The sequence below is a fragment of the Microtus oregoni genome, unplaced genomic scaffold (assembly GCF_018167655.1).
Source record: "Microtus oregoni isolate MIOR12 unplaced genomic scaffold, Mior012 000003F_ref0000135, whole genome shotgun sequence".
Taxonomy (NCBI): Eukaryota; Metazoa; Chordata; class Mammalia; order Rodentia; family Cricetidae; genus Microtus; species Microtus oregoni.
The window spans coordinates 49,886,389-49,904,744 of record NW_024543062.1 but is presented as its reverse complement, the minus strand read 5'-3'; the positions used below and the strand labels follow the sequence as shown (position 1 = coordinate 49,904,744).

Sequence of the window (18,356 nt, the reverse complement as noted above, 5' to 3'; positions counted from 1 at the left end):
AAAAAGGGGGGTCAATTTTACCAAAAGCAATCTACATATTCATTGCAGTGCCCATCAAAATTCTTCACAGACCTCAAAAAAAAAATACTCAACTTCATATAAAAAAAAAAAATCCCAGGATAACCTAAACAATAAAGGAACTTCTGAAGGCATCACAATCCTTGACTTCAAACTCTAGTATGGAACTACAGTAATGAAAACAGCCTGGTATTGGCATAAAAACAGACAGGAGGACCAATGGAACCGAATTAAAGACCCTGATATCAATCCACACACCTATGTACATCTGATTTTTGACAAAGAGGCAAAAAATATAAAATGGAAAAAAGAAAGGGTATTCAACAAATTGTGCTGACTTAACTGGATATCAAATGTAGAAGAATGAAAATAGATCCATATTTATCGCTAGGTATAAAACTCAAGTCTGAATGAATCAATGACCTCAGCATCAAACCGACCACACTGAACCTCAAAGAATATAAAGTGGGAAGTACACTTGAATGTATTTGCACAGGAGACCACTTCCTAAATATAACCCCAGTAACATTTGACACTGAGAACAACAATTAATAAACGGGACCTCCTGAAACTGAGAAGCTCCTGTAAAGCAAAGACCACGGTCAACAAGAGAAAACGGTAGCCTACAGAATGGGAAAAGTCCTTCACCAACCCCATATCAGATACAGGACTGATCTCCAAAATATACAAAGAACTCAAGAAACTTGACATCAAAAGAACAAATAATCCAATAAAAAAAATGGGGTACAGACTTAAACAGAGAACTTTCAACAAATGGATGAAAGACACTTAAGGAAATGCTCAATGTCCTTAGCCATCAGAGAAATGCAAATCAAAACAACTCTGAGATTCCATCTTACATCAGCCAGAATGGCTAAGATCAAAACTACTGACGATAGCTTATGCTGAAGAGGATGTGGGATAAATACAACGTTTTTCCATTACTGGTGGGAGTCCAAGCTGGTGCAGCCACTTTGTAAGTCAGTATGGCAATTTCTCAGAAAATTAGAAAACAACCTTCCTCAAGACCCAGCCATACCACTGTTGGGTATATAGCCAAAGGATGCTCAATCATACCGTAACAAGGACATGTGCTCAACTATGTTCATAGCAGCCTTGTTCATCATAGCCAGAACCTGGAAACAACCTAAATGCCCCTTACCTGAAGAATGGATCAAAAAAATAATATGGTACATTTACACAATGGAATACTACAGAGATGGGGGGAGGGATGACATCTTGGAATTTGCATGCAAATAGATGGATCTAGGAAAAACTATATTGAGTAAGGTAACCCACACCCAAACGACAAATATAACATATACTCACTCATAAGTACCTTCTACACATAAAGCAAAGAAAAAAAAAACAACCTACTGTCCACAACACCAGACAACCTATATAACTAAGAGAACACTAAGAGAGACATACATGGATCTACAAAGAAAAGAGAAAAAAGCCAAGATCTCCTGAGTAAATTGGGAGTGTGGGGGTCACTGGAGAGGGTAGATAGGAATGGGGAGGGTGGGGAGCCGAGAAAAACAAAATAAAAAAAGACTAGAGGGCATCTTTGAATAAAAATTTAAAAATAGCTGCAGCGCGCCGGGCGGCGGTGGCGCACGCCTTTAATCCCAGCACTCGGGAGGCAGAGAAAAAAAACAATAGCTGCAGCGCTATTTCAATGGTCCCTTATTGATTAATTAAACTCTGATATTTTATACCTTTTGAAGACTAGAACCACTATATATGTCAAATTATTGCACTTATGTGTAAATTGTTTTCAGTATTATTTTGATGTCTACAAGGTTCAGGTTGGTGGCCTCCATTTTATTTCTCTCTCTCTCTCTCTTTGTTTTTTTTTTTTTTTTTTTTTTGTTAATCTTGGTTCATTGATCTTTTCAAAGAATCTACTTTGGGTCCTGTTGATTTTATTTTGGATGGCTGTATAGGAGTCTTTAAAAATTGTTCTCTTTCATTTTATTCCCCTGTTTGCTGTGGTTTCCTTAGGCTTTTCTCTGTCCAAGTTCTTAAGGAGATTAGATTATTGATTTAAGGCATGTCTAATTTTTTTGTTATATACATACAGTTTTATAAATTTCCCTTATTAGTGGTGCTATATTTGTAACCCACAAATTTTGATCTATTGTAGTTTCTGTTCTGCTTATTTCTCTGTATCTTTTGGGTTCCCTTAATATTTCTTTGTTAGTCCATGTGTACTTAGAAGTATGCTATTTACTTTCTTTGTGTTTGGAGATTTTTTTTTTTTGATTTTTTTTGAGACAGGATTTCTCTGTAGCTTTTGGTTCCTGTCCTGGAACTAGCTCTTGTAGACCAGGCTGGCCTCTGCCTCCCGAGTGCTGGGATTAAAGGCGTGCGCCACCACCGCCCGGTTTGGAGATTTTTCTATTGTTAATTTGTAGTTTAGGTCTCCTGTTTTCAGAGAACATATTTTGTATAATTTCAGATCATTAAGTATATTTTGTTTTGTGTTTCAAAGAGGCAGATAGATATCTGATTGTAAGGCCAGCCTGGTCTACAGAGAGAGTTCCAGAATAGCCATGACTGTATAGAGAAATCTCCATAATAATAACAACAATAACGACAACAGTACTATCATTCCAAATGTCTGTTTTTCCTTGCTCAATTTCCTATATTGGAATGTCTTTAAGGTGGAAATCGTATGGATTTTGAATCTTTTGAGTCATGGAATGCTTTGTTTTTGTTTTTTTTTTTTCTGTCTAATATGAATGTTAGTTTTTTTGCGCATAGAACCCAGTGTTCTGAATAAATTTCAGAACTTTGAAAGTACAATTTTATTGTCTTTTAATAGCTGTTATTGACAACAATATGGCGCTTGTTCTTTTATAGGGGATATATTTTTTTTACTCTACCTATGTAAAAATTGAAAAATCCCAGAGAGTAGGCACGTCTCACATGCCTGCAATTCCAGCAGTTTGTAATGTGGAGGCTGGAGTTCCAGGCCAACCTGGGTATATAGTAAGACCCTGACATCTCCCTTTCCCATTAAAAAAAAAAAAGTTGGAGTCATTGGTTGAAATTGAAATAGAACAACCTTCACTATTGTTATTCTATAGTTTTTTTTTAAATAAAAGAAAAAAATAATGACTGGAATGAAACAATCTTCTCCCTTGTTGTCCTTCTATAATATTTTTAGAAAGCACATTAGCTAGTAACATCCCACTGTTGAGCTCATATTTCTCTACCCTTTAAGTGTATATATTTTGGATTGGAATATGACTTTCTGAAATTTTTACCTATGAAATCTATATATATGTGTGTGTGTGTGTGTGTGTGTGTCCTAATTTTCTTAATCTTGATTAAGAAAACAATTTCTAAACTTGTAATTGTTTGCTGTCAGTGTTTTAATTTAAAATCCATATTAACTTTATTTTAAAGCTATACCATATCTTTCACTATTCCTTTTATTTAGTGTTTATTGTCTTTTAAACCTATATCTTGTATGGACAACTTATAATTGTTTTCTGTGAATGTCTTAAAATGTATATTAACTTTATTTTTTAAGCTATACTGTATCTCCCACAATTTGTTTTATTTATTGATTTTTGTTTTTTAAACCTAGATCTTGTGTGGACAGTAATGACCGCACGTTTCCGATTGCCTTCTGGCAGAACCTACAATGTCCGAGCATCAGAGTTGGCCCGAGACAGACAGCATACAGAGGTGGTTTGCAACATTCTTCTTCTGGATAACACTGTGCAGGCTTTCAGAGTTAACGTGAGTATTTATTTTACTTTATTTTCTCCTCCTTCTTGCCTTAGTGTCATCATCATCACCACCACTAGCTCTGGATATTAGTCTGAATTTAGATTTATTTGAAAACTAAAACCATTAAGTTATAGTAAGTTTGAACATTTTTATTTAAGAAAGTCTTATACAAGTTTTTGTCTGGTACACCTGCTCATTCAGACTAGATCTTTCAAAAAGTTCTGCACACTGATTGTTCAAAAACAGCATAGCATCCTAGTTCATGAACAAATCAGTAGTATGTGGGTGATTTTATAATGTGCACGAGGGTATCTGAATATAATTTCTTAAATACCTTCCTAATATGTTTCACTAAAATCTTGTTTGTACTGTCTATGAATACAACTTTTGTTAAACAAGTATAACTAATAAGACCGATATTACATAAGTATTGTTTGAAAAGCATTTGTCCAACAAGTATTTCTTCTTGTTATTAATATCTAGCTTCAGTTGTTCATTGTTACTTGAGTTTCACCTATGTGGTATGTTCGTATTAGTTTATTAATTTTCATTGTTGCTTGAGAGTCTTTGTATGAGCATACCATAGTGTATTCATTTTCCTATTTCTGTTTAGTTCTTCTATTTTTTTTCTTTGTGTTCGGATTATTTCCACTATGGGCTCTTAAGTTCTAATTCATGTCTTAGTAATATGTCCAAGGATACATATACCTTTTTTTTTATTTTAAAAGCTTCAAATCTGTAGTTGGAATGGAATGGAAGAAGAGCGTACTGAATACATAGCTCCCTTTGTCCAGACTGAACTGATGTTAACATTTACTTTCTCTTTTCTTTTTTAACTCCCTGAAAAGTGGTAGACACACCAATAAGTATTTACATCTTGAGAGTCTTCTAAATTTATACAATCCTATTGTGTAATTTAGTGTTCTATATATGATATTATTTAACAAATAGTCCTTGTTCCTAGCAAAGTCTTGGCAATGACAAGGGATCTGTTTTCTGATGTATTGTACCTCTCTATACTTTGAAATCTGTGATTTAAAATATTTATATTTACCAAATAAAAACAACCTTTATTTTACTTGTGTTCATGTATAATGTGTATGGGGGTTAAGGGGAACATATCTGCCACAGTATGAATGTGGAGGTCAGATTGTTATGATCTGGCCTAGTTTGTCACTTGGGTACACTGTCCCTTTAAGAGAACAGCCCCGCCCTCTTCCAACCCCTCCCCTTCTGCCTAGAGAAGTGCTTATCTTGCCTCCCCCAGCCTGTGATCTCTGTCTTTCCATCCCTCTCTGGAAGAGGTAACTTCTGCTGTCTCTTCCTCTCACCCCCTCCTCTTCTCTCTGTTTCTTTCCCCCTCCCTCTGCCCCTTTTAACTGAAGAAACTATATCCAAGCTCACTCTGAATGGCATGCCTATCTGTCTCTGTTTCTTACCTGCAGCAGCTCCTCCTGGGACCCAGCTGCCCCCTGGGGAATGGTGCCATTTTATCTCAACAGAATACAGAAGACAGTTTTTTTTTTCTATCACTTTAGCATGGGTTTTTGGGGTCAAACCCAGATTATTAGGCTTGCAAGGCAAGTGCCTTTGTCCACTGTATCATCTTTTCAGTCCTGTTTACTAGTTTTTTAAGCTTAAATTTTCCGTGTATTACTTAGTATTTAGCAGGATCACTAATTTGCCTTTCAAAAAATCCTAAATTCCATTTCACATTTGAAAACAAGTTGCAAAACAGCAAAAATCTCATTACTTATGAGATTATTTAACCTCATGCTTTCTCAAATTTTAAATTTTAAGTTTCTTGTTTTCTACTATTAATAGATGAAGAGTAGGTTTCAAAGCAGAAATAAAAAGTAAAGAGAATTTCCCTTCATAAAAAATTTTTGATTAATATAAATTATGTATCAGACAATTGACAAAAAATTTTTTGCCTGTTATGGACTCATGAAGATTATTTTGGAGGTATAAATTTAATAAGTTATTTTAAGTTAATATAAGAATTTTTTTAAATTACAGGGACTATTTACTTAGAACTATACTACAATCGTATTTTCATATTTGTTTATTTATGTTTTGTTGTGGATTGAACATGCAGTTCAAACATTCTGCCAATGGACTCTGTTCTCAGACTGTTTCTATTCTTCATTTGGGGTACACTTTCACAAAGTTGTGCTGGGTTGGCCTTGAACTTGCTTGCTCTGTAGTTCACCCAAGCCTTGAACTTGTCAGCCTTCCTGCCTCTACTTCCTGAGTTGGTAGTTGTCTTAAGATTTTTATTGCTGTGAAGAGACATGACAACTCTTACAAAGAAAAAACATTTAATTTGGGTGGCTGGCTTACAGTTCAGAGGTTTCGTCCATTATCATCCTGCGAGGACATGGTGATGTGCAGGCTGACTTGGTGCTGCTGAAGGAGCTGAGAGTCCTACATCTTGATCTCTAAGCAACAGGAAGTGAACTGTTTGTCAAACTGATCATAGCTTAAACAAATAATACATCAAAGCCCACCCCCACAGTGACACTTCCTCCAACAAGGCCACAACTACACTGACAAAGTCATACCTCCTCTTAGTGTTACTCCCTACGAGCTTATAAGGGCCAATTATATTCAGACTACTACAATGGTTTTACAGGTCTCTATCACCAGCCTGGTTAGCCATATTTTTTAAAGAGAAACTTGGGAATTTCTTTCTATTAGGTTATTTACAGAGACAAAATTCTCCCCCCCGCACCCTGTGTGCATTTTTTACAACACTTAATTTATTAAATATTAAATAGAATTTATTAAGTGATAACTCTTGCTCTTCTCAACTTACTACATGAATTCCCTTAAAAAGTTTTTTTTGTGTGTGTGAGCATGCAGGAGATCTCAGAAGGCTTTTAGCCTAAAATGGAGTCAGGCTGGTTCATCAGCTTATTTAAGAAAACATTTTTGTTTAGTCTCTCTCAAATTGATTTTTGACTGTGAGTGTCTTCCTTGAGAAATTTATTGAATACAAAACTTTTAAAAGTTTAAAATCAAGGTGGGTGTGGTGGTGAATGCCTTTAATCCCAGTTCTTGTGAGGCAGAGGCAAGGTGAATCTCTGTAAGTTCAAGGTCAGCCTGGTGTACAGAGCAAGTTCCAGGACAGCCAAACCCCATCTCAGCCCTCCCCCACAAAAATGTAAAATCAGGCGTTAAAATAGAAATGGTCATTTTACACAGACATTAAGGGCATCATTGAATAAATGGGACCTCCTGAGACTGAGAAGCTTCTGTAAAGCAAAGGACACTGTCACTAAGACAGAAAGGCAACCCACTGACTGGGAGAAGATCTTCACCAACCCCGCAACTGACAAAGGTCTGATCTCCAAAATATATAAAGAACTCAAGAAACTAGACTCTAAAAGGCTAATCAGCCCAATTATAAAATGGGGCACTGAGCTGAACAGAAAATTCTCAACAGAAGAAGTTCAAATGGCCAAAAGACACTTAAGGTCATGCTCAACTTCCTTAGCGATCAGGGAAATGCAAATCAAGACAACTTTAAGATACCATCTCACACCTGTCAGAATGGCTAAAATAAAAAACACCAAGGATAGCCTTTGCTGGAGAGGTTGTGGAGAAAGGGGTACACTCATCCATTGCTGGTGGGAATGCAAACTTGTGCAACCACTTTGGAAAGCAGTGTGGCTGTTTCTCAGGAAATTCAGGATCAACCTACTCCTGGACCCAGCAATATCACTCTTGGGAATATACCCAAGAGATGCCCTATCATACAACAAAAGTATATGCTCAACTATGTTCATAGCAGCATTGTTTGTAATAGCCAGAACCTGGAAACAACCTAGATGCCCTTCGGTGGAAGAATGGATGAAGAAAGTATGGAAAATATACATATTAGAGTACTACTCATCAGTAAAAAACAATGACTTCTTGAATTTTGCATACAAATGGACGGAAATAGAAAACACTATCCTGAGTGAGGTAAGCCAGACCCAAAAAGAGGAACATGGGATGTACTCACTCATATTTGGTTTCTAGCCATAAATAAAGGACATTGAGCCTATAATTCGTGATCCCAGAGAAGCTAAATAAGAAGGAGAACCCAAAGAAAGACATATAGTCATCCTCCTGGATATTAACCTTCATCAGGCGATGAAAGGAGACAGAGACAGAGTCCCACATTGGAGCACTGGACTACAACCCCAAGGTCCAATTCAGGAACAGAAGGAGAGAGAGCACGAGCAAGGAACTCAGGACTGCGAGGGGTGCATCCACACACTGAGACAATGGGGATGTTCTTTCGGGAACTCACCAAGGCCAGCTGGACTGGGTCTGAAAAAGCATGGGATAAAACCGGACTCGCTGAACATAGAGCAGACAATGAGGACTGCTGAGAAGTCAAGAACAATGGCACTGGGTTTTGATCCTACTGCACGTACTGGCTTTATAGGAGCCTAGGCAGTTTGGATGCTCACCTTACTAGACCTGGAAGGAGGTGGGAGGTCCTTGGACTTCCCACAAGGCAGGGAACCCGGTCTGCTCTTCAGGCTGATGAGAGAGGGGGAGTTGATTGGGGGAGGGGGAGGCATATGGGAGGCAGTGGCAGGAAAGAGACAGAAATCTTTAATAAATAAATAAAATAAATAAATAAATAAAAAGAAATGGTGATTTTAGTGTAAAAACACGTGATAAATGGGTGAATTTTGGAATTGACATGATATAACTTAGAGTTACATGATATATTGGTGAGTTTTTGAATATATGAGAAATTGAACTTTTTTTCCTTTTATTTTTTTCTTTTTCCCCTCCCTCCCTCCCTCCCTCCCTCCCTCCCTTTCTCCCTCCCTCCCTCCTTCCCTCCCTTGCTCCTTCCCTCCCTTTCTCCGTCCTTCCGTCCTTTCTCTCTCTCTCTCTTTTCTCTCTTCCCTTCCCTTCCCGTTCCTCTCCCCTTTCTCCTTCCCCTTCCCTTCCCTTCTTTTTCTTCTCCTTTTTCAGACAGTCATGTTATGTAGTGCTAGTTGGTTTGGTACTGACTATATAGCTCAGAATGGTCTTGAAGTAATTATAGTCCTTCCTCCTTCAAGACTCCTTTATGCTGTGAATATAGGAGTACACCATAACTTGTATTTGTGTGTGTGTGTGTGTGTGTGTGTGTGTGTGTGTTTGTGTGAGAGAGAGAGTGTGTGTGTGTGATGGGGGCTGTATGGGTGATTGTGCTTGCCTATGCATGTGCATATAGAGGCCAGTGTTCAACTTTGTATATTTTTTATCTGTAGTTCTCTATTATATTTTATTTACTTTTGAAATAAAGTCTTTCACTGGATTAGAACTTGGTATTTCAGTCTAACCTGGCTGACAGCAAGCCTCTGGGATCTGCTTACCTCCTTTCCCTACTCCAGTATGAGGATTACAGGGGCATGCCATAATACCAATCCTTGATGTGGTTGCTAGGGATTCAGACTCAGGTTCTTATGCTTGTGTAGCAAGTACTTTACTCTCTGATCATCTTCCCGGCTCCATCTGTCTGTCTGTCTATCTATCTATCTATCTATCTATCTATCTATCTATCTATCTTTTATTTATTTTTATGTGATAATGTAAGCTTCTTTGAGACTACACCACAATCCTCAGTCATGCCCATCTACTTTCTTTGGGTCTATTCCAACTTTATTCTTACTCTGAGCATAGGCTGTTTGGGTTCTCAACTTGTGCCTCAGATTTACATCAAAATCTCTTGCCTCTGATTGAATCTGTAGTCCTCTGTCTTCTGAGAATCGTGCAGCTTCCAACTCTCTTCTTCTAGAACACAGATGAGGACACTGCAGAATTGTTAAGTAGATATTTGTGGCTTTTTCTTCTTTGACTCTTTCTTGTCTAATAACCTACACAATTCAACTACTTTAATAGCCCCAATTATACTTTTCATATTATCATCCTAGCCAAGAGTGCTTGTTACTCTCTTTTTGGTCAGTATTTTCTTATACCATTGTTTAGAAAATACCCATGAGAACAAAGTCAATGTAGAACTTGGTTCATCTGTTTCTTTTTTCTCCAAGGATCATAGGTTGTCTGTTGTGTCTTTAAAAAAAAATAAACCACAAACACACAGAGACATATTACAGACCCCAAACATATATCTAGCTTTTGTAGGTATTTGTGGCAGGACAATATTTCAATACCAGCTATTCTGTCTAGCCAAAAATCAAAGTCTTGATCGTTTTAAAATATAAGATTATGTCACTTTATGATAATGAATTTTTACTTGAAACATTTAATTTATTCATGTGTTCACAGATACCGTCTTCATTTGATCAAGATAGATAATTGAGTGAAGTAACTTCTGTCTCACTGATATATACACATATCTTGTAAAATCAAAATGGTCTGAAATACACTGATCAAGGGAGTGAAATGATACTTGATTTTCAAAGATGGAACCCTGAGCATCTGGACCATTGATGAATTCGGTATTTTTGATTTCGACTTAAAGCAGTCATTTACAGGATTTCAGATACAACTTAACCTTAGTTGATCTAGGTTTAGCTTTTGTTAGAAAAACATCTTTCCGTGGCAGATAAGTTGTTAACACTGAATTAGTTAACATTTTTTGTGTTGTTTTGTTTATGAAGCCACCATCTTAAAACATTTCATAAGTATTTTATCCTATATTCTTTGTTTCTCTACTATAGTCACATTTTGTTTGAAAAACTTCATTGTTTAAGTGCAGTACCTTGTGACTTACTCTGTAGTCTTTGTGTCTATGAGTGGGTATGCATATATATGCATGTGTGTGTACATTTGTGTATATATGCATGTGGAGGCAAGAGATCATTCTTCAGTCCACCATGTTTAATACAGAATCTGTCACCGGGACCTGGTTATAGCTCTGAACTTTGAGTGTCAGCGGTGCTCATTTCTTAGGATTCACAGCTCTGATCTCTTAGGTAATGGCAGCTCTCAGCAGGTAGTGTTAAACAGCTTTCACAGCTTCTTTTGGCAAATCTTGCAGCTTTTCTAGCAACTCTTTGCTCTGGGCAGCTCAATGCAGCACTTCAGCTGCCCTCTGGCTGCTAGGCATTTTCTGTAATAGCAGCCCTGGTGTTAGCTGCCCATTTTTTTTTATTTATTTAAACTTTTTTTTTTATTGATTTTTATTGAACTTTACATTTTTCTCTGCTTTCCTCCCTGCCTCTCCTCTCCCCCCTTCAATCCTCTCCCAAGGTCCCCATGCTCCCAATTTACTCAGGAGATCTTGTCTTTTTCTACTTTCTATGTAGATTAGATCTATGTAAGTCTTAGTGTCCTCATTGTTGTTTAAGTTCTCTGTGATTATGGTTTGTAGGCTGGTTGTCTTTGCTTTATGTTTAAAAACCACCTATGGGTGAGTACATGTGATAATTGTCTTTCTGGGTTTTGGTTACCTCACTCAAAATAATGTTTTCTAGCTCCATCTATTTTCCTGCAAAATTCAAGATGCCATTATTTTTTTCTGCTTTGTAGTAAGTACTCCATTGTGTAAATGTACCACATTTTCCTTATCCATCCTTCAGTTGAGGGGCATTTAGGTTGTTTACAGGTTCTGGTTATGACAAACAATGCTGCTATGAACATAGTTGAGCACTTGTCCTTGTGGCCCGATTGAGCATCCTTTGGATATATACCAAAAAGTGGTATTACTGGGTCTTGAGGAAGGTTATTTCCTAATTTTCTGAGAAATCGCCACACTGATGTACCAGCTTGCATTCCCACCAGCAATGCAGAAGTGTTCCATCTTCCCCACAACCTCTCCAGCATAAGTTGTCATCAATGTTTTTGATTTTGACCATTCTTACAAGTGTAAGATGGAATCTCAGAGCTGTTTTGATTTGTATTTCTCTGATGACTAAGGATGTTGAGCATTTCCTTAAATGTCTTTCAGCCATTTTAAATTCCTCTGTTGAGAGTTCTCTGTTTAGGTCTATACTTTTTTTTTTTTATTGGATTATGTGTTCTTTGGGTGACCAATTTCTTGAGTTCTTTGTATATTTTGGAGATCAGTCCTCTGTCTGATGTGGGGTTAGCGAAGATCTTTTCCCATTCTGTAGGCTGTCGTTTTGTCTTGTTGACTGTGTCCTTTGCTTTACAGAAGCTTCTCATTTTCAGGAGGTCCCATTTATTGTTTCAGTGTCTGTGCTGCTGGGGTTATATTTAGGAAGTGGTTCCCTGTGCCAATGCATTCAACTGTATTTCCCACTTTCTGTTCTATAAGGTTCAGTGTGGTTGGCTTTATGTTGTGGTCTTTGATCCATTTGGACTTGTGTTTGTGCATGGTGATAGGTATGGGTCTATTTTCATTCTTCTACATGTTGAAATCCTGCTGTGCCAGCACCACTTGTTAAATATGCTTTCTTTTTTCCATTTGATATATTTTGCTTCTTTGTCAAAAATCAGGTGTTCGAAGATTGATATCTGGGTCTTCTGTTCAGTTCCATTGGTCCTCCTGTCTGTTCTTATGCCAATATTAGGCTGTTTTCAGTACTGCAGCTCTGTAGTAGAATTTGAAGTCAGGGATTGTGATGTCTCCGGAAGTTCTTTTATTGTACAGGATTGTTTTGGCTGTCCTGGGTTTTTTGCTTTTCCATATGAAGTTGAGTATTGTTCTTTTGAGGTCAATGAAGAATTTTGCTGGGATTTTGATGGGCATTGCATTGAATCTGTGTTAGTTGCTCTTACTGCAGCCAATTTAGTGTTTTCTGCCTGCAGTAGAAAACATGATAAGTATAAATTCATCTGAGTGAGGCTTTATCAGGGCCTATGCTAAAGTGCAGTTGGCAATGCTAGGATGGAGGTCTCCATATGACCCAATGAGAATAAGAGGTAGGCTGCATATATAGGAAAGGGGGGAACAGGCCCACAATTTTGCATTCCTCTTTCTGCTGTCTGCAGTTTCTACACTGTCATGCAGCTTGCAGGTATACTGTTGCTAGTTGCCATGGGTTGGAGAGATTCTCCTTCTGACCAGAGTGGGTATATCTGAAGTGGTGACTTCATGGCCCAGCCAAATCTTTTCTATACTGTTGGCAACTAGATTATGCAGCAGATAAAGAGAAGTCCTCTGGGATGGTTGTGGGACATTCAAAACTGTGGTAACAGATGTGAAGTCTCCTGGAGTTGTCATTGGGTATATCGTTTAGCAGGAGCTGTCAACAGCTTGGCCAAACCATTTAAAGTAATGACAGCTCCTTTGATTTCTGTGGAAGCTGTAGACTGAAATTATAACAGCTTACTTTCATGAGATTTCAGAAGTTGTGGCAGTGACTGTCATAGCCCCGCTTGGGTGGAGCTCCTAGGAGATGTAAGGAATGGCTATCAACTTACCCTATTTTTTTATACTACCTGCAGCAGTTGTATCCCAGGGTAGGATGTACTGGCTGTTTTTTTTGTGTCAGCTTGACACAGGGTAGAGTCATCAGAGAGGAAGGAGCCTCAGTTGAGGAAATGCCTTCATGAGATCCAGCTGTAAGGCATTTTCTCAATTAGTGATGAGTGGGGAAGGGCCCAGCCCATTGTAAGTGTTGCTGTCCCTGGGCTGGTGGTTCTGGGTTTGTAAGAAAGCAGGCTGAGAAAGCCAGGGGAAGCAAGCCAGTAAGCAACTCCCTTCCATCAGCTCCTGACTCCGGGATCCTGCCTTGAGTTCCTGTCCTGATTTCTTTCAGTGATGAACAGCAGTGCAAACAAACAAACCCTTTCCTCTCCAACTTGCCTTTTGGTTATGGTGTTTTGTTGCAGCAATAGAAACCCTAAGACAAGTTGGTACTTGCACAGAGGGGGTATTGCTGTGACAGACTTGACCAAGTTTTGGGGAGGTTTTTAGAAGGACTTTGGAAGTTTGGACTAGAAGAGTGTTAAGAGCTCTGTGGCATGTTCTGTGGGAACTTGGAGGATAAGAATGTTGAGGGCAGTGTAGAGGATAGATGCCTGGCTTGTGAAATTTCAGAGGGAAGTTTAAAGTTTAAAGACTCTATCAGGGCCATTTGCTATTTTGATTTAAGATCCTGTGGTTCTGGTTAGCTGGGGCTGAAGATTAACAAGATATCAGAACTACAGAAGTGAAACCTCTGTATTATGGGACAATTGATGCTGGCTGGCTGGAGCTAAGAAATTAGCAGTGATTAAGAAGAAACTGACTTAACTGAGGTGAAATCTGCCAAGTGTTTCCTGAGAGCACAGAGAAGCTATGTTCCACAGGTGGCCAAAGTTGTAGTTCATGCTGGCAATGTTTAAGAGTTAACCCAGGTGGTACTGGTTTTGAAGGTGTGAAGGGGTCATGGAGAGCAGATGAGATTTGGCTTTGTGAGAAAAATCTCACAAAGGAGGGTCCATTAGTGAAGGCAGTTGAAGGCCCAGGACTGAAGGGGTCATGCAAAAAAGTTGAGGCCTAACACCATGAAGAGAGCCTATGAAAGGCTATTTGTTAAAGTGCAGCCCAGTTGTGTAACGGCGTAAATGAATGCAGACAGATTGTAAAACTATATAGACAGCTTTAATGGCGAAATAGACTTACAGAACCACCATTCCCGAGGAGACCAGGAAAAGCAGAAGAAGGGACGGCTGGGAGCACGCTTGCCAAATTTATAGGCCAACATTAGCCCGAGGCGAACACGCCCCCTAAGGGGCGGGACTTATCCCTACACAGTTGCAGCAGAAGACCACAGTTTTGGAGTTGCCAGTACCATGGCATGACCACCAACCAACAGCAGCAGCAGTGGAGTGGAGCCAACTGGAGCTTAGAAGACAAACTGTGTGCAGAGGGCAGAACTGGAGAAGTGACCGAAGACCTTTGCAGGAGTTCAGAAGATTGTGAGTGAATCTCAGATTATTGGACATTGAGTTATTTATAATGTTGGCATTTGGTTTTGCTTGGTTCAGATTGTGACAGTGCCCTGGTTCTTCACTCTTGAAGAAAGTATGTAATTTAATATTGATTTTTAAAGGAACCCACAGATGAAAGACTTGAACTTCTTTTAAAAGAGATTGGATATTTTAAAGACTGAAATTTTGGTGTGTTTGAATTTGTAAAGACTGTGGGACTTTGAAAAGTATGACTTCTTTAATTTGAGATATTGGGGATGAACAAGAAAAGAAAGGCTGTGGCTTAGTAGTGATGTGTTTGTATGGGGGTAGCAGCCCAGTGGCCAAGTGTAAAGGAAGGACTCTATTCTTGTTAGCGGATGCCACTCTCCTCCCTCCTGCCAACCCCAATATAGCTTCAGCTTTTTAAATGAAGATAAGAACATTCTAAAAATAACAATGCAAAGAATTTACTTGAATGCAAAGAATTCTTTTGTATCACCCACAGAAAACAAAAACTGATTAGAGGACCAAGACTCAGTATTCTAAAGTTAGCTTTTCTTTCTAGTAAATGTAATTCGTCCAACATATATTCTCTAGCTAATCCCCCTATAAATGAAAAGTGCCTTATTGGGGAAGATCAGCTGCTCTTGATATAGTTCACTTCCAAATGTTGAAACAATGCTGGAATTTGTTTTGTATATTTATATGCGTTGTACGTACATATATTACTTTAAAAATATTTGTTCTCTCACACACAAATACACACACACACAAACAAATATATCCATGCAGAGTTCTTACCTTGTAACTCTTTTTTTCCTCCTCATTGGCAATTTGTTATAGTATTATACTGTCCTTTTAAATATTGTTCTTTGTACTGTTTTCTTACTTTGTTTTTCATTATTCTTTTGAAGTCTACATATAATTCAAAATTTTATTTTATGTGAGTGTTTTTATCTGCGTTTATATTTCTGTACCATATGCAAATCTGGTGCCTTTTGAGGCTAAAAGAGGGCATTGGATCCTCTAAGACCATATGGTTATGAGCTGCAGTGTGGGTACTGGGAACCAATGCAAGTCCTCTAGAAGAGCAGTCAGTGCTCTTAACTGTAGAGCTATCTTTCCCATCCCCTAAATTTTAACATATTAATTTACTTAATTTTCATAAAATAAGGCAACAGCTGCTATACATGAAGCGTTAGTAATAGTATTATGACATTTTTTCTCAGTGTGCAAGCATTTCCTTTTTATTTATGATAAACATCAGCTGATAACTTTTGACTGCTTCTTTTTGCAACTTAAAAAAATTCCCATATGTAAATAGAGATCTAGAAGTAGATAGACACTTTACATTGAATAACTTAATTTTAGAACCACATAAGCTTATATCTTAGATTCATTATGATTTTTCTTTTTATAGTACCAGGTATCAAACTGTTTCATTTATGCTAAGCAAGAATTATGTCACTAAGCAGTACCACCACCATACTATTACGTATTTTATATGTCACCTAAAACTGTTTTTAGATTTTTAAATTTTATTTCATGTATATGAGTATTTTGTTATGTATGTATATTTTCCAAACTTATGCGTGTTGCCTGTGGAGTTCAGAAGTGTTCATTGAATACCCTGTAAGTAGAGTTAGGGATGGTTGTTAGTCACCATGTGAATGCTAGGAACTGAGCCCAGATCCTCTGTAAGAGTAACAACTGTTCTTAATCACTAAGCTACTTTCTAGTTCCAATGTCACTTATTTTTATTATTGTATAATTTTTTTGTTTATTTCATTTTCTTTTGAGACACGGTCTTAGAGTATAGCCTTGACTCTCATGGAACTCACTTTATACCAGACTGGCATTGAATTTGTGGTGATCTGTGATGGTTACTTTTAACTTTGAACTTAATACAATCTAGGATCATCTGAAGATGGTTTTGAGATTGTCTAGATTAAGTTGATTTGTAGTTATGTTTGTGATGGGCTTTCTTAATTGAGTTAATTGAAGTGGGAAAACTTGTCTAGAATGTGAGTGACACTATTTCAGGACCTAGGCCCTGGACTGAACAAGAAGGGGGTTGGGGAGAGAGAGAGAGAGAGAGAGAGAGAGAGAGAGAGAGAGAGAGAGAGACTGACTGACTCATGATTGTGGGTATAATATGACTAGATGCTTCAAGTTCTTGCTGTCTTGCCTTCCCCACAAGGATGGACTATAACCAGGAATTGTAAGCTAAAATAAGTCCTTTCTCCCTTAAGTTGCTTTGGTCAGGGTGTTTTATTGTGGCCAAAAGAAAGACAACTAGGATACAGTCTTGCCTCTGCCTCTTGAGTGATAGGAGTACTGGCATCACCACCATGCCTAGATTATAATATTACTTGTAGTAATTGTGAGACAACTTAGGTTTTTCTTAATCAGTTATACTTTGTGTGAAAAGTCTACTTAGTTGCGCAAAAATTCTAGGATACTTACTTAGATCTGGTCTTGTGTTATTTGATATCTAGATATCAGACAATAGTTAAACATATACTGATGTCAAAATTTAAAGTTTTAGGTATTCTGAACAGTTGCTACAATAAGCAGTGTAGAGAGACAACATAGTGTGATAAAAATTTGGGGCTAAGAACATAGTCAGTAGAACATAGTGATAGAGTCAGTGCTTGAGGTTGTAGTTTTGTTCCCCAGCACTGGAAAAACATTCCTTTTTTTAATTTAATTTAATTTTATTTTATTGTCTGATGTGTTGGTATATACTCATTGTAATCCAGCACTTAGAGGCTAAAGAAGGGTTTTCAGTTCAAGTACTGCAAGGACTGTACAGAGTTCCTGTATAGCCTTGACTACTGTCTTAGTTAGGGTTTCTATTGCTGTAAAAGACACCATTGTAGCTGAGTGTTGTTTTAACTCTTTACTTTCTGGGGGCTCTCTACCCAGCTCCCAAATAAATTAAGTGGAGACTTATTCTTGCTTATGAATGCCCATCCTTAATTTGCTTGTTTCTAGCCAGCTTTTCTTAAATTATTCCACCTACCTTTTATCTCTGGGCATATCTTTCTCTATTCTGTATACCTTTCTTTACTTCTTACTCCTTAGCTAGCTGGGTGGCTGACCCCAGGCCTCCACCTCTCTTCCTCCTTTTGTTGCTCCACCCTATTCTCTCTTCTATTTATTCTCTCTACCTGGAGCCCTGCCTATCCCTCTCTTCTGCCTTCCTATTGGCTGTCCATCTCTTTATTAGACCAAGCAAAAGTTTTAGGCAGGCACAGTAACACAGCTTTACAGAGTTAAATTAAAAATAAATGCAACAGCCGGGCGGTGGTGGCGCACGCCTTTAATCCCAGCACTCGGGAGGCAGAGGCAGGCGGATCTCTGTGAGTTCGAGGCCAGCCTGGTCTACAAGAGCTAGTTCCAGGACAGGAACCAAAAAAGCTACGGAGAAACCCTGTCTCGAAAAATCAAAAAAAAAAAAAAATAAATGCAACATAAAAGAATTCAACACATTTTTGCATCATAAAAAATATTCCACAGCATAAATGAATGTAATACATCTTAAATTAATATTCCAACCACACACCATGACCACAGCAAATGTTTTCCAATGTAGGTAAACATTTAATTGGGTAACTTACAGTTTAGAGAATCAGTTCATTATCATCATGGTGGAACATGGTGGGACATGGTGGCATGCAGGCAGGCATGCTGTAAAGGTAGATGAAAGTTCTACATCTTTTACAAGCAACAGGGAATGAACTGTGGCACTGATTGTGGCATGAGCA

At 38.0% G+C, this 18,356-nt stretch overlaps 1 protein-coding gene across 6 annotated transcripts in view; it reads left to right on the top strand.

Moving 5' to 3' along the window:
* The window catches only part of Ptpn4 (protein tyrosine phosphatase non-receptor type 4), a 186,849-nt gene that overhangs the window by 35,308 nt on the left and 133,185 nt on the right, over positions 1-18,356 (top strand). For all 6 annotated transcript variants that reach the window (XM_041649236.1, XM_041649235.1, XM_041649240.1 and 3 more), the window contains exon 2: positions 3,620-3,774. In XM_041649236.1, the coding sequence (XP_041505170.1) occupies positions 3,637-3,774 (138 nt within the window). In that variant the 5' untranslated portion in view covers positions 3,620-3,636. The remainder of the gene's footprint in view (positions 1-3,619; positions 3,775-18,356) is intronic.